Below are 15970 nucleotides of genomic sequence, written 5' to 3'. Positions count from 1 at the left end.
CAAAAGGACAACGATTGCCCAATTCCAAAAATTGGTTGATCTCATGGAACTTTACCCACAATTAGCAACTGGCCGTCCTGTTTTCGGATCCAATAAATTTGAAGTGGATAACAAGTGGAATAATGTCGCTGTATCATTAAATGCCATAGGTATTCTCCTTTGGGGAATATTTTGCTTTTCTTTATAATTAAAATTAATTGCAATCGTACCAAACATTTTGAATTTTCTATTTTGACACTTTTTATGTAAAAAAAAACTGTTTGTAAACAATAAACAGAGTTACCCTCATTTTGCAATAATTCTATTGGAAAATTTGCAACAATATACCAAAAGAAACACTTTGGCACTAATGGTTAAACACGAATGAAAAAGCTCAATCGTTTCTAGACGAAAGCTTTTACAATTATTACAAAAACCAAATTTTCGACGTATACGTTTTAATACGAACGATACGTGTGACTGCCGGAACAAATTACAAAAACAGGCTGTAACACACAAAATGCAAAAACTCGCATGTATTTTTGGCGGGAATTTCGTGAGCTTTCGATGCGTTTGAGGAATATTAAATCTACGTGTGTATGTGTGTGTAACTATGTTGTTTGTGAAGTTTGCACGTTGATGTGTGCTGTTGAGCACTGTATGCCACACTGTATGCCACTATGTAAGCACTGTATGCCACAGAAAAACAGCCATTGCAAAAATCGAGTTGTTCGGAAATGCAAGGAATATTGTTGTTGTTGTTTTCAAAAAGGGAAACTACAAGTGTGTTTGTGTGTATTGTACACGTATAACTCAAACAATTTGTAAAGCTGTGTTCGTCGATGGATTAAATAAAGAAGCTGTGGCGTGAAAATGTAAGTGATTGAATATGTTTTTGTTGTTTTTTTTTCTGAATATAATATGTGAAGGAATATTTTTAAAATAATTTTATAAGACTTAACATGTGTATTAATGCGATATGGGGTAGTGCATATTGACATCTCCAAAGTTATAAAAATGTGGTGATTTTAGATTTAAGTTTCAATCTTAAAGCATGGCTATAAGTAGGGATTACAGAGAAAAAATTATCACTAAAAAACAGAAAAATGAATAGCCCAATAGCTTGTAGCTAAATTTTCAACTAAAGTTGCTGTAATTTGGCAATCGTGGAGCTATGAGCAACATATTCCATTTTCCCCATAATTAGAACAGTGGATCTATGAAATAATTATCACATGTATGGTTTTCGATGAGGCTTATTACGATTTTTTTTAAATGAATTAAAAATCAAAACAATTTTTTTTTTTAAATTTTTATAATTGAATCGTTTAAACGACATGTACATTAGAACTTATTTCAGGGTTAATCTACTTTAAGAGGATCTATTTGACAAATATGTAATGGAATTGACAATAAAAACCCACTCGGTTAACTTAATCCGGTACAATGTAAACGTACTATTACATTCCGTTAAATATTTGCTATTTTTTTACGTTCACCTTCCTTATTCATAAAAAACACGGTAATAAAGAAAATTCCTGGAAAAAATATTATTTAAAAAAAGTACCCTTAAACTTTGGACTACATATTTATATAGGGGTGAGAGGGGCACATATGAACAGCGCTCATAAAATCTCGGTTTAAAATTTTTCCGATCCCCAACCATTTTTTTTTTGTATGCCAATTATGTTCTTTATCTGTGTAAACCATTTTGGGGTCAGTTTTGAACACTTTGACTTCGTCCATTAAAACAGTAATATGTATATTCATTGTAAAGGTTACAAATGTACCTATTAGTTAAAATTTATAAGAAACCAAAAATTATAAAATAAAAAATTTTATGAGGCTTGAAAGAAAAAAGTGTTCAAAGGTGCCCTCCTCTCCACTATTATTTTTAAGTAGGGATAGAAAAATATTTTTTTAAAAAAAAATCCATGACATATTGAAAAATATTTTTGTTTTTCCACGCTTAGGACTCTGAAGGTGGCTCAAAAATAGTTTACAGTGGTTAATCTATCCCTATGGACCTGCTTTAAAAATCCAGGTGACATAGATACTACAAAAATCGACATAGAATTATATTTTGATTTTTGTAAATCAGTCTTTTTCATCAAAAACTTTCTCGTTCTCTTTCTTAAGGGGACCCCCCCCCCCCTCCCATTCTCGGGGTCAAAATTTTTTTTATTTAATTCGAATCTACACTAATAGTACGTTTACACTTAACCGGATTTCGTTAACCCAGTGGGTTTCAATTGTCAATTCTTTTGCATATATGTCAAATAAATCCTCATAAAGTAGGTTAACCCGGTAAAAAGTTCTAATGTATATGCCGTTTAATTCAAGAATGTCCCTACAAAATTTCAATTGAAAATCTCAAGAACCCTTGAAGATATAGACGATTTATTGTGTCAGCATCAAGTGACGGCTAAAGGGCTTCTCAAACGTTAAACGCGTTTTTCACAAAACTAATAACCTAATCGATTCCAAATTTTTACACGTTTCTCTGTGAGTGTATAGCTATCGTATGAACTAGGATAAAGCCAATCGGTGAAGATCTTCCTTATTTTTTAACTCAGCTTTTGGTCAAAAATCGGCAATTTTCCAAAAATATTTTTTCAAAGGTCCACCATTTTGTAAATTTTAGAGCGAAGTCAATAATCTTAGTTCATACGAGAGCCAGACATGTACTCTTTGTAACACCGTTGGAATTTTCGGATTCCGATGTTCCAGTTAGGAGTTATCATGCCCGCCATCAAAAATAAGGACTTTTCTTTAATTACAAAAAACAACAACAAAACAATAACAAAAATGTTTTGTAAATTATTTTTCTTCTCTTTTAAATCTTCAAATATATATGTGCAAAGTAACAAACCTTAACAAGCATTGGTATTGATTTACCAGCCCATTGAAAATCTTGAAAAATTAAAATCGAGAATGGGTGGGGTTCCCTTAAACTGCCTATTTCCAAAAGCTCATCATTTTCCCATAACAACAATAGTTTGAAAATAAAAGAGAGTTGGAAACGCTCTTTTTTCCCAAACAGAATATTGCATGCTTCCTGCAATGGAATGTTCTCTCTGCAATAGAGAGTTGGCAACACTGTTGTTTGCATACTTCCTGCGTCCTATGCCGGCAAAGAGAAATTCTCATTGGAATCTCTTGATTATGGAGGACGATCTTATCTGAGAACAAAAAACTTCTTTTGTTCAGTTATCGGGTGACTTTTAAAACGGGCGGACGTGTTTTGTCGAGCGGATGAAAGCGTGAAAGATGAAAAAAGAAAAACAAAGTTAGCATTGAAGATATTAGTGAGTTTTTAGCTGTCGCATACAAGTAAATGAAAAAAAATTATTGTGTTTTTAAGTTATTCATTCTATATTATCAAAGGTATTTGAAGTGAATATTATAAAATCATGAAAATAAGTCATGAAAAAAAATATGAAAAACATTATGAAATTTTGGGCAAAATAAAATTAAATGTTTGATGTGTGTGTGTATGTTTGGTTCATTGTTAAAGATCTATCATTGCCCTAACACACAAAATGCAATCACTCCAATGTACTTTTGGCGGGAATTTCGTGAGCTTTCGACGCGTTTGATGACTGTTAAATGTATGTGTGTGTGTAACTATGTTGTGTGTGAAGTTTGTCTATTGATGTGTGCTGCTGAAACCAATACGGCTATGAGCACTACATGCAACAGAAAAATAGCCATTGCAAAAATCGAATTGTTCGGAAATGCAAGAAATATTGTTGTTGTTTTCAAAACGGGAAGAAACAAGTGTGTTTGTGTGTATTGTACACGCATAACCCAAACAATTTTCAAAGCTGTTTTCGTCGATGGATTTAATGAAGAAGCTGTGGCGTGAAAATGTAAGTGATTGAATATGTTGTTGTTTTTTTTTTCTTCTAGTTTAGTAAAAACGAATCGATTTTTTGGGCATCTTCTCCGAATTAAGTATTTTTATCCTAATTATGGGGATATATTTTTTTCTTGGGGGACCGGGTTATTTGAACCAGAAGTTCGATTACGGGTACCCGGTTATATCCGGTTCTATAAATCCGATTAATACAAAATGGGTATCATTTTAAAGTTTATGAAAATACCTTAACATTGAGTTTGGGAGATACAGTCAAAAACAGTTTTTGGACCCCGATTTTTTTGAGAACCCCCCCAAAAGTCGAACAATGGTCTATTATAGTCCATCACCAATTCAGACCCAAAAGATAGACTACACAATGCCCTTTCTAATATGGTGCGATATGGGCCTTAGAACCCTATAAAAAGGAGAAAATTCTTTCGCGTTGCCAAAAAATTCTTTCATTTATAAAAACCCGGTTGTAGGTTTTCAATATTTTTTGGAGGTCTTCACAGAAAAGGATTGTGTAAGATATTCCAACAAAAGAACTATGGAAGTTAATCTAACTAAAGAAGGCCTGAACATAGAATTCTACCTAGAGAAGACCTATAGAATGTCATCTATTCATAATCGACCTTTGAAACCTACCACCAAGAACAAATTTGGCATACCGTACTGAATTAAGTCTGGAACGATGTGTATTAAATTTCGTGAAAATATGTTAAGATTCGATGTACCTCCCGATTGAAATGAAATTTATCATAGGTTGCAGAAACACATGATAATGTTCCTTCGAGGGAACATTGGCATGCCATTGTAAGGATACATATGTAAGTGGTGTCGGTCCAGTCCGATTTAACTACTTTCCTTACTGGTTTCAAAATAATTTTTGGAGGGTTAACAAAGGCGTGGATTTCTTCAAATATTTCAAAATATAAAATATTCAAATACCTGATATTGAAGTGTATAGAAGACCCGTTCATGTGGATTGTTATATTTGACTAGCTGAACTGATCTGGATACATAGGACTGTCCAGGTCCAATATATATTTTTCTAAGGGAGTTGGATTGTTGTCCTAATTAAGTCGATTAATTTTTTTTTTTGAGTTCTGGAAATCAAGAAGCCATTCTATTTTTCAATCCTATTAAACATTTTTTTAATATTCTAAAAATTACATATCTTTCCCTATTCTACTGTGGTAATTTACAATTATAAGGTTCACGATTTTTACAACAATATTCTCGTCCTGCAGCTAAATTGGTGTTTACCCAAATATCCTGGCAATTCTTGGTAAACAAATAGGCTCGCTGTTTATGTATGTCATGGTCCAGGGCAGCACAAAGAATATTGGCCGAATTTGGTAGATGGCGGACAATCTGAAGGGGACAAATATTAGAATATATAAATAAATTTTTAAAGTAGTTTTTCTTAGTCTCTTACCTGTTCCAAACATTTCGTCTGACAATGTTTCTGTCCGATACCATTACAGGCGAAAGTACGATCCAATGAATTTGAAACCACCGCCTCACCACGTGGTGGATCTGTTGAACCCTTTGTAAATTGTGTATTAAGGAAAATACCACAGGTACAGGGTACAAGTTCGGTTGTGTTTGTCGAACGATTTGTCGTAACACGGGAGGGGTTCTTTTTCAATTTTGTTAAAATTTGTTTGGGTCCAACAGCAGCAGAAGTTGTAGATTTTAGAATTTCATCATTTTCCTCAGTTGTCAGAGATAATGTTAATGCTGTGGAGGATTCCAGATTTGATTTTAGTGTTAACTCGTTGGGACTGGTGGTAGTGTCACTACTGGTTAGTGGGATAGATGTTGTTGTTGATTTGTCATTTATTCCCAGAGGTTTCTTCAGGGTTTTATCTTCTGCCAAATTTGTCTTCTTATAGGTTATTTGACTTATGGCTGCCTCGGCGGTCAATAAATAAATACAAGAGGTACAGAAAATTAATTTCCACAATGGGATTTGATTGCAGGGTTTATGGAACGCTGTAAAGAAAATAAAAATATTTTTTATTTTTTTTAAAGAAAGCTGCTGATGACCTGCACTTACCCATTTCAGAATGATAAATACTGCTGATGCTTGAAACAACCCATGCTTTTATTCTCATTGTATTTAAATGATTGGACGCCACCACCTTCGTTAATATTCTCAATTACAAAATTTCTTCCACAAGAATTTTGCTGATGTCTGAAAAATTTTACTACAAAACGTCTATGCTACGCTTTTTTGCTTGGCAATCAAGAATGAGGTGTGTAATTTGACTTTTTAATCTTGAGCTGCGAGTTCAAGTTTAAATGCAAGAAAATACACTTAAGAGGTCTAAAGGTAATCCAATATTTCGCTTGATTATTTTTTTTTTTTTCAAAAATCCACGCATATGGTTCAACCTTAAAAATATTCACAATCTAAAGCCTTTAGAAATATATATTGGACCTGGAAAGACGCATATATCTAAATCGATTCAGCCTAATATAAGGCGTGGATTTTTAAACATGATTTTTTCCTCTTTCATCTCAATTGTGGACACTGACCTCCCCGTGTTGCCACATGGGGTACCTGTTTTCATCACTCGAGAAAATAGTGAGCTAATATGTGCTGCGAGTTCACCCATAAGAACTATAACAAAATGGGTTGAGGCGTCGGGTTAGTTGCCCACACTCGGAAAACCGAATCTACTATGAAAAAGAAAATCAAACCCACCTAATGTTGACTACCCCCGGAAACGTATAAGGACCACGATCTGCGAATCTGCACTTGGAATGTGCGCACGTTGTACAGTACAGGCGAAGTGTTCGCTATGCGGATGTACTCAGGAAGTGCAAAGCCGATATTATTTCCTTACAGGTAATACGATGGAAAGGGACTGGCGTAAGTAAATCAGAAGATTACGTCCTGTATTATAGATGCCATGAAACGAGACGTGAATTTGGCTGCGGATTTATGGTTAAAATGAGAATAAAAGACCTCGTCTCCAGATTCACTCCACTAGATGAGCGAACTGCTATAATTCCCATAAAAGCGAAGTTCTTCTACATCAGTCTCATTTGCGCCCATACTCCGACCGAAGATAAAGATGAACAGACCAAAGACATATTTTATGAGCGCCTAGAAACAGCATATGACCGCTGCCCTGGCCATGACATTAAAATATTGCTAGGAGATTTTAATGCAAAAATCGGAAGGGAAAATATCTTTGGCCCCGTCGTCGGAAAATTCAGCCTTCATGAAGAAATATCCGACAACGGCATAAGGTTGAATGACTTCGCGGCAGCAAAAAACATGCTAGTTAGCAGCCACCAGGATTTCTCCTGATCAAGCAACGAGAAATCTAATTGACCATGTTGTGATAGACGGAAGGCATTCGTCCAGTGTTTTAGACGTTCGATCGATACGAGAAGCGAATATCGATTCAGACCATTACTTTGTGGTAGCCAAGGTTCGCACCCGTCTTAATGTAGCAGCAAAGGTGCGATCTAATGTAACACGGAAACTCGTCGTCGAAAAGCTACAAATACAACAGGTAGCCAAGGCCTACTCCGCTCAACTTACCCACCTGCTTGTCGAAAGCACCACTTGTCCCGATAATAGTATAGAAGCAGAGTGGCACATGGTACGATCAGGAGTGTCGTAGTGCTACTGATGTGAAAAACGCAGCCTATAGGTCAACCCTGCAGACAGTAGCAACACGTAATGTGATGGAGAATTATCGGAAGAAACGATGAGAGGAGAAACTGTTCTCAGAAAAAAGAACAAGAAAAACGTGAGCGCGAGCAAATCGAGATGTACAGGAGTCAGAATGAAGTCCGGAAATTTTACTAAAGAGTAAAACACAAAAGCGAAGGTTTTGGTGCAGGCCAAGATGAGGTCATAAACGCAATTAATCGGCTCAAGAACAATAAAGCAGCAGAAGCCGACGGGTTACCAGCCGAACTATTCAAGACTGGTGGTCAGATGCTGGTAAGGAGCATGCACCAGCTGATTAGTACATTTTGGCTAGAAGAATGCATGCCCAATGATTGGAACTTCTTTGTCCTGTGTCCCGTGCACAAAAAAAGTAGACAAGACGATATGTGCCAACTATAGAGGAATAAGTATCCTTCCCATCGCATATAAAGAGCTATCCCGCGTGCTGTGTGAACGATTGAAGCCAATGGTCAATGACATTATTAAACCATAAAAATGTGGCTTCAGACCTGGCAAGTCCACCATTGACCAGATTTTCGCTCTGCGCCAAATCCTGGAAAAAACCCACGAAAAACACATCGACACATTCCACCTATTCGTCGACTATAAAGCCGCATTCCTTCAGAGGTGTTTGGCCATGTCTGCGTTTGGCATTCCTCTAAAATTAATTCGGCTATGCAGGATAACTTTAACTGTTACAAGATCAGCAGTTAATGTCGGAAAGGACCTCTCGGATCCCTTTAATACCGAACGAGGATTCAGACAATGTGACAGTTTGTCGTGTGACGTTTTTAACATCCTGCTGGAAAAGGTCATACGACAGGTAAAGGTGAACAGAAACAAGGCCACCTCACGCCAGACCAAACTCACACTCTACCAGACGCTGATACTACCCGTGCTGTTATATGGATCTGAAGCATGGGTACTTGCGCAAGCAGATGCTCTTGAAGTGTTTGAGAGAAAAATTTTCCGAAATATCTATGGACCGATCTGCGTTGATGGTGAATATCGCCGTCGAATGAACCATGAGTTGTACCAGCTTTGTTGTTTGACGTATTGAGCTGCAGCGACTACATTGGCTAGGTCACGTTGTGAGAATTGATGAAGATACCCCAACCCAAAAGGCATATAAAAGCGAATAAGATGGAAATATCAAGTGGAAGACAACATTGCCGAATATGATCTTTCAAACTGGAAAAACTGCGAAAAAGACCGACGCGCCTGGAAATTTGTTTTAAGCTTGATTTATGGAACGAAAGTTCTGTCACGAGCCAGCTAATTAAAGTAAGTAAAATCTACGCATATTATGGTCCTTGAAAAAAAAAATATTCTTTACAAAGTCTACGCCTATTCCTGGACCTTGAAAAATACTCTTAAAAAATCCACGCCTCACGTGGCCCTTGAAAACATTTTTTCAAAAATCCAGTCTTTAAAAAAATCCTAAATTTGCGATCTCTAACATGATATCAGCATACAGACGGGCATTTCGAAATCGATATAGAATTTTATTCTGATTATTAAGATTCACATACGCCGATGTATACCTCGACACTTTTGACGGGATGACAAGTTTAATTTAACGTCTGCATATAGAAACCTCGGGTAGATTTCTGTCTTTAGAATACCTTTTGAAGGTCTCTGTCTATAGAAAACCTACTCAAGTTCTCCTATCAGTTGAAGGCCTGTTAAATGAATTGAATTGAACTACAATAAAGTACAAAAATCGATCTTATTTTTTTCCTTATCACTTAATCTTGTTAGCTTTGCATTAAAAGTTTTTTGTTGTTTTATTTTTTATTATTTTGTTGAATAAAAACTCATTCATTTATTTATTAATTATTTTTTTAATTTGAAGTCACACATCGATTGTATAATAAATTGGAAATCATAATAGTAATAATATTTTTAATTCTTCTTCTTCATATAACGTATAAATTTTCAAACAGAAAAAATGCACTTCTCCATCGATCAAATACACAATACATACAGATCTATATTCTACGATCCGACTTCCTTACTCAGTCCGTCAGCAGCAGTATTCTACATTTGTTTCTTCTTCTAGTTGTTGTTGTTGTTACAAAGGAATTCTATAGAAAATTAAAATTAAATACAAAAAATCGAATCGAATCGGCTCATTTATTTTTGACTTCTTTTGCCTTTGACTACAACGGGTCTGCTCTTAATATAACCACGCTTGCGTTTCGAGTTTTTACGTGATACAAAGTTGGTGGGCGATACAAGACGTTCGTCAGCCTTAAGGGCGGGTCGATTGAATTCGTGCAGTTTTTTCACGCGATATATGCGTACCAACCAATGTTCGCTGGTATAGGCCTCTTCCAGATAGGTTAAATCAAAATCTTTATTACCAATTACAGCATTACGTGTTCTATCATATCCAGCGGGTCCTCTATAGTCCAACTTCAACTCACCAAAACGATAGTAACTTAACTTGTACATCAGACAATTGAGTAGGGCTGGGGCACCTTCACTGTCGACACGGAATTCACCACGATCGGTAAAGTAATCACTTTCCTTGATATCCTTGGGATGTTCACCCTCGGCAATACGTACCATCCACAGGAATTTGTTGATATCATCGCCCGAATAGCCAATAACACCACCAAAGATTACTAAAACGTAATCCACATCCAAGGAGGTCATAATTTCGTAAGCATTCTCTTCGGTGGAGGACATGGCCTTACCCACCAAGGCTATGTGACTGTTGTTCCAAGTATTGTTATCCACCAGGGTAGTTCGATTTGCCATACCGGCTATTTGATAACCATAATCCCACCAGGACATAATGCGGGCATCATCGGCGGTGTTTTGCGACAACCAATAGTAGGCCTCACGGAAATCATCCAAAATATTACGAGAGCCATCCTGGCTGTTGTGGAAGGCCAAAACAATGGAGGGACTAGAATAGGCATTGCTGGTTACCCAGGTACAATGAACGGCAAACATCATGAGGATCATTAATATGGCCAAGATGACAATGCTACGGAGATTCGAACCCACGCCATTGGTACCCTCTTGCTGTTGGGGATCGTGCTTCACACGATGCTTCAATTTGCCAGCCTTGTCATACAACAACTTCTTTTCCGTGGGACTTTCATCATTTTCCTCACTGTTGGCGGCAGCATTTACTGCAGCAGGACAGGTGTTGTCCTCTCTCAAATACACATCCAACAGTCCAGAGAATGCCACACCGGCCAACATACATACCACAGGTGTCAGAGTCAGCATTAGACGCACCATAACACCGGCAAAGTATACCGCACTGATGGCATATAGCACCACAAAGACACGCTCATCGTTGATCTTCTTCACACAATACCACACACCCACTGGGAAGGCACACACCAAAATGTGCAGGTCAAAGAAGAATGAGAACCAAGTGGTCGGTTGATGTTCCGATACGGAGGCGATGATGGGAATGTGGATCTTAGCATAACCAGTATCCCACAGTGAATAGAAACGACCACTCCATGGAGCAATGACTCCCATGATGGTCAAAGCCACAACACCGAGGAATACCACAGCGGCAGCACAAAGACCTCCCACAATAAACAGCCTCTTGAATTCACTCTTCGATAGCACCGTCTGTAGATGTTTCAATGCGGCCACAGCCATCAGCAACAAGAAGACACCCGCAGCAGCCATATGTTCACTGGTGCGAATGGGTTGGAAGCCGACAAATGGAATCTGCATCGACAAGATCAGGCCCAATATATAGAAGGTACTGTAACTGGTCAACAGGCGTAGCGAATAACGGCCCATAATCAGCAACACAAACACATGCAAGGGGATCAAGTTAATGATGAACACATAGCCACCCCAGGCTGAGACCATGTAGAAGTAGGACAAGGCAGCTCCCACCGACCAGAACACCGAACCCGTCTTCACCGCTCTCACCCACAGGAAATAAGTAAACTGCAGGGCAAAGATGGCAATGCCTTCGTTATCATATGAACCGGCTACCGAACGACTGATATAGCCCGGCACGATGGCAATAAAACTGGCCGCAAATAGACCAGCACCCGATGACCACAGCTCTTTGGTTAGCAAATACGTCGAGATGGCGGTCAGACCACTGAATACAGGCGCAAGGAATACGCATATATCACGTATATGCACTGGAATGTTCAACGCATGCAGCAGGTAGTGGATACTGCCCGATGTTATCATCAGGCCGGGGTAGACGGTACCGCCCACAATGCGGCCCAACGGATACCACGCCCGCTCATCGAACCAGTTGAGGAATTTGTAGAAACCATGCTGGACCATATAGGCCGTGGCCCGGTAATTGAACCATGGATCGAACTCATGAATAATCGACTCGAATCGGATGACGGCAAAGAGACGCGAGGAAAAGCCGGCTAGCCAGGCAATCAATAGCACCGCAAAGGTTATCAAACTGCTATAACCGGCAGTTCTATTGAAGATTTTCGACGCAGGACGATTCATGTCGCTCCGCCAGTTTTACCACGAAGATGAGCTGGAAGCAGAAAAAAACCTATATCACAGTTTGCCTTTTGCTGGTCTGCTGGACGACTTACAATTATCGATTAGAATATCTGCCTGTTTACTACAATGACACGTAATTCTTTCTTCTTCTTCTTCTGGTGGCTGCTATGGGCGATTGTTGTGTGTGTTGGTCGTGTGGTGGAACATTTATCGAACCACACATCTACCGGCAAACAAAAATTGTTTTGTGTTATCAGTTCGCGGTGAGTGCCGATGGCCGTTTTGTTTGACGTGGTAAACTTTCACCGGTTGTTCGCTGAAAAAATAATAAAGATGGCGTGCGGATGCATGTTAGAGAGAGATTTTAATGTAGTGTTTACACACCAATAAATTATATTGACTGATTTATGGGCATTTTTATACCCTCATATAAAGGTATTTTGAAGGTTTTAGCTGTATTTTACGAACGATTTTTGGATTGAGAGAAAAATATTTGATATAAGTCCATGTCCACAAATGGTCACCTTGTCTGAAACCTCGTTCGGTATTAAAGGTTCCGAGCCGTATTAATTTTGCAGGAAAGCCAAACGCAGACATCAGTTTAAACACCTCTCAACGGATACGGCAGTCAAATGCGGCTTTATATTCGACAAATAGGTGGATGTGGTTTTCATGGGGGTTTTCCAGGATCTGGCGCATAATGAAAATCTGGCCAATGGTGGATTTGCCAGGCCTGAAGCCGCATTGGTATGGTCCAATAATGTCATTGACCATTGGCTTCAGTCGTTCCTACAGCACGCTGGATAGAACTTAATATGCGATGGGTAGGAGACTTATTCCTCTGTAATTGGCAAATATCGTCTTGTCTCCTTTTTTGTGCTCGGGACAAAGGATGCTGAGTTTCCAATCAATGGGCACACATTCCTCTAGCCAAATTGTACTAATCAGTTGGTGCTTGCTTCTGGCCAGCATCTGACCACCGCCCATGAATAGTTCGGCTGGTAATCCATCGGCACCTGCTGCTTTATTGTTCTTCAGCAGTTTAATTGCTACTCAGACCTCATCTTGGCTAGGTATTCACTCTATACCGTCATCTATTATTGGTTCCGGGGTATCCTCTTCACCGCTACTATTTGATACCAGAAGCTTTTCAAAATGCTCCTTCCAGATCCTCAACACGCTGTATATATCTATCACCAGGTTTCCATCTTCATCTCTACAGGACGATGTGTCTGCGCCAAAGCTTTCGGTTTGATGCTTTACTCGTTGGTAAAATTTTCGCACTTCATTCTGACTCATATACATCTCGATTTTCTCCCGCTCACGTTTTTCTTGTTTTTTCTTCCTTTTTTAGAAAATGCGTTCCTCCTCCCTCCTTTTCTCCCGATAAATATATTTTATTTTACGAGCATAAGTCTGTGGTCTGCTCATCCTCGTCTACGGTCCGAGCATAGGCACTAATAAGACTGATGTAGAAGAACTCCGCTTTTATGGAGATTTTAGCAATTCGCTCATCTACTGGAGTGAATCTGCAGACGAGGTCTTTTATTCTCCTGTTAACCATAAATCCGCTGCTAAATTCATGTCTCGTTTCATGGCATCTGTAATACAGTGCGTAAACGTCTGATTTACTTACGCCTGCCCTGTTCCAAGTGCAGATTCGCAGATCCTGGTCCTTTATACCTTTGCGGGGGTCGTCAACATTAGTGGGTGTGGTTTTCTTTTTTTGCTTTTTCATAGTAGGAGGGGTTTCCAGAGTGTGGGCAACTAACACGACGCCTCAGCCCTTTTTTTATAGTTCTTATGGGTGAACTCGCGGCACATATTAGCTCACTATTTCAATGGGTGATGGAAATAGCTACCCCAGGTGACACCGCTAGCCAATCGGAGCTGTTGCTTGGTATCTATCATCGCCTACGCCACCCATAAAAATGTCCTTGTATTTTAGGTCTCACAACAGCTTAGCGTGTGAACATGCTATTATTCTTTATTAAATGCAATATTTTTTAGTTGGCAACTATTATCTGATATCAGCTGTTCCACAAAAAATCTCGACGTTGCCTTCAGGTGACCGCATCAGTAAATTCCTTATTATTCCACATATTTTCAACACCAATTTCCACACAATTGACCAACAAGGTCACCCCATGTTTACGCCTTATTAAGAAAACAACTATTGCCATATTTGCCGGTTCGATTTATTCCATTATTATCAAAATTATCAACACCAGTTTATCTCTGGTCAATAAAAAAAGTTTTGAAAATCACTTGATTAGTAACAAATCGATTGATGAGATAAAACTAAAAATTTTCCCTCACTATTCGTTCAGTAACAAATCGGTGAACAAGTTGTGTGAAAACAAAAATGGTGCAATTGGAAAATACCAAAGGTTTTGATGGCTTCCAAAAGTCCGTCGAAGAGCTGAGTAAATGTGGCAAAAAGTTGTTCATTTACTTTACCGGTGAAAAGGATGACAAGGGTGTTAGTTGGTGTCCTGATTGTAATGTGGGTAAGTAGAGGATACAATTATTATCACTGAAATAAAAATAATATGATCCATAATGGTCCTTATAGCTGGTCCCAAGGTTGAAGCTGCCGTCAAAGAATTTGCCGGGGATGATGCTGTCTTCCTAACTGTTGACGTGGGCGATAGGCCTTTGTGAGTATAGTTAATCTGTTTATTTTGATTTATAAATATATATGACGTTCGGAACAACTCTAGTTTAGTAAAAACGATCAAATTTTTCTGAAATTTTTTCCAGATGTAGGTATTTTTACCCTAATTATGGGGATATCTTTTTTTCTTGGGGGACGTACCCGGTTACCCGGTTATTTGACCCGGAAGTTCGGGTGCGGGTACCCGGTTATATCCGGTTCTACGGATCCGGTTAATATAATATGGGTATCATTTTAAAGGTTATAAAAATACCTTTCCATTGAGTGGTAATATGATGGGGTTATCTCAAACCATTTTTGGGATATAGTCAAAAAACTGGGTTTTGGTCCCCGATTTTTTTGAAAAACTCCCTAAAAGTCGAACTTGGGTCCATTATAGTCCCTCTCCAAACAGGACCCAAATGATAGACCACAATTTGCCCTTTCCAAAATGGTGCGATATGTGGCTGTATCTGTTGTGGATCAAAAGATATGGGCCTTAGAACCCTATAAAACAAGGAAATTCTGTCGCGTAGCCGGTGTTGGTATCTGTCCATAGGAGAAAGTCTTAAATCCCCGGCCGAAGGCCGGCTAATGGGCCCAAGTTCGACTTTTAGGGAGTTTTTCAAAAAAATCGGGGACCAAAACCCAGTTTTTTGACTATATCTCCAAAATGGTTTGAGATAACCCCATCATATTACCACTCAATGGAAAGGTATTTTTATAACCTTTAAAATTATACCCATATTATATTAACCGGATCCGTAGAACCGGATATAACCGGGTACCCGTACCCGAACTTCCGGGTCAAATAACCGGGTAACCGGGTACGTCCCCCAAGAAAAAAAGATATCCCCATAATTAGGGTAAAAATACCTACCTCTGAAAAAATTTTCAGAAAAATCTGATCGTTTTTACTAAACTAGAGTTAAGCCTGACGTTCTATTGTTTTGCAGCTGGAAGGACATGAAAAATCCCTTCCGTGAAGATCCCCGCCTTAAATTGATGGTCATCCCCACTTTGATTCGCTGGCAAACCGTCATTCGCTTGGAGGGAGATCAATGTGAGAAACCCGATCTTTTGGAAATGTTCTTTAATGAAGACTAAAAAAGCATTGCACGCTTCGTGTGTGCTATTTTATGATGTTGTTCCACAATCATTGACTGGTTGATTGCTTTCCTATACACATAACGAGATAAGATTAAGTTGCACAGTTATTGAAAAAGAAACGAAGCTGAATGATGTAAAAATTCAACAATAAACATATTTTGTAATTTTTTATAAAATGAAAATTCTTGGATGTTCTAGA

At 38.5% G+C, this 15970-nt stretch overlaps 3 protein-coding genes across 3 annotated transcripts; 1 reads left to right on the top strand and 2 right to left on the bottom strand.

Annotated features, from left to right (window-relative positions):
* Positions 1-5029: 5029 nt before the first annotated feature.
* LOC133332561 (follicle cell protein 3C-1-like) lies at positions 5030-5907 on the bottom strand. The gene is made up of 4 exons (XM_061540936.1): positions 5904-5907; positions 5608-5839; positions 5280-5451; positions 5030-5215 (listed from the first exon to the last, which is right to left on the bottom strand). The coding sequence occupies exons 1-4, from the start codon at positions 5905-5907 to the stop codon at positions 5030-5032; spliced, it is 594 nt and encodes a 197-aa protein (XP_061396920.1).
* A 3765-nt stretch (positions 5908-9672) lies between these two features.
* Positions 9673-12015, bottom strand: LOC133332563 (dolichyl-diphosphooligosaccharide--protein glycosyltransferase subunit STT3B-like). The gene has a single exon (XM_061540937.1). The coding sequence runs from the start codon at positions 12003-12005 to the stop codon at positions 9675-9677; it is 2331 nt and encodes a 776-aa protein (XP_061396921.1). The 5' UTR covers positions 12006-12015; the 3' UTR covers positions 9673-9674.
* A 2355-nt stretch (positions 12016-14370) lies between these two features.
* LOC133332564 (thioredoxin domain-containing protein 17-like) lies at positions 14371-15768 on the top strand. Its single transcript, XM_061540938.1, has 3 exons — positions 14371-14515; positions 14581-14665; positions 15618-15768. Exons 1-3 carry the CDS (start codon positions 14371-14373, stop codon positions 15766-15768), a joined length of 381 nt encoding a protein of 126 aa, XP_061396922.1.
* Positions 15769-15970: the final 202 nt, after the last annotated feature.

Source organism: Musca vetustissima, unplaced genomic scaffold, assembly GCF_032173495.1.
Source record: "Musca vetustissima isolate MV318-11 ecotype Yass unplaced genomic scaffold, APGP_CSIRO_Mvet_v1 utg2259, whole genome shotgun sequence".
NCBI lineage: Eukaryota > Metazoa > Arthropoda > Insecta > Diptera > Muscidae > Musca > Musca vetustissima.
The sequence above is the reverse complement of the archived record's forward strand: the minus strand, read 5'-3'. Positions and strand labels throughout refer to the sequence as shown.

Bases quoted from the DNA above. Each gene is read 5' to 3' on its own strand.
- LOC133332561 (XM_061540936.1), bottom strand. The intron at 5,452-5,607 runs ATCAAATCTGGA...AAATCGTTCGAC, and splicing joins CCCAACGAGTTAACACTAAA to AAACACAACCGAACTTGTAC. The intron at 5,216-5,279 runs GTAAGAGACTAA...TGTCCCCTTCAG, and splicing joins AGACGAAATGTTTGGAACAG to ATTGTCCGCCATCTACCAAA.
- LOC133332563 (XM_061540937.1), bottom strand. From the start codon at position 12,005: ATGAATCGTCCTGCGTCGAAAATCTTCAATAGAACTGCCGGTTATAGC.
- LOC133332564 (XM_061540938.1), top strand. From the start codon at position 14,371: ATGGTGCAATTGGAAAATACCAAAGGTTTTGATGGCTTCCAAAAGTCC. The intron at 14,516-14,580 runs GTAAGTAGAGGA...TGGTCCTTATAG, and splicing joins GTGTCCTGATTGTAATGTGG to CTGGTCCCAAGGTTGAAGCT. The intron at 14,666-15,617 runs GTGAGTATAGTT...ATTGTTTTGCAG, and splicing joins GACGTGGGCGATAGGCCTTT to CTGGAAGGACATGAAAAATC.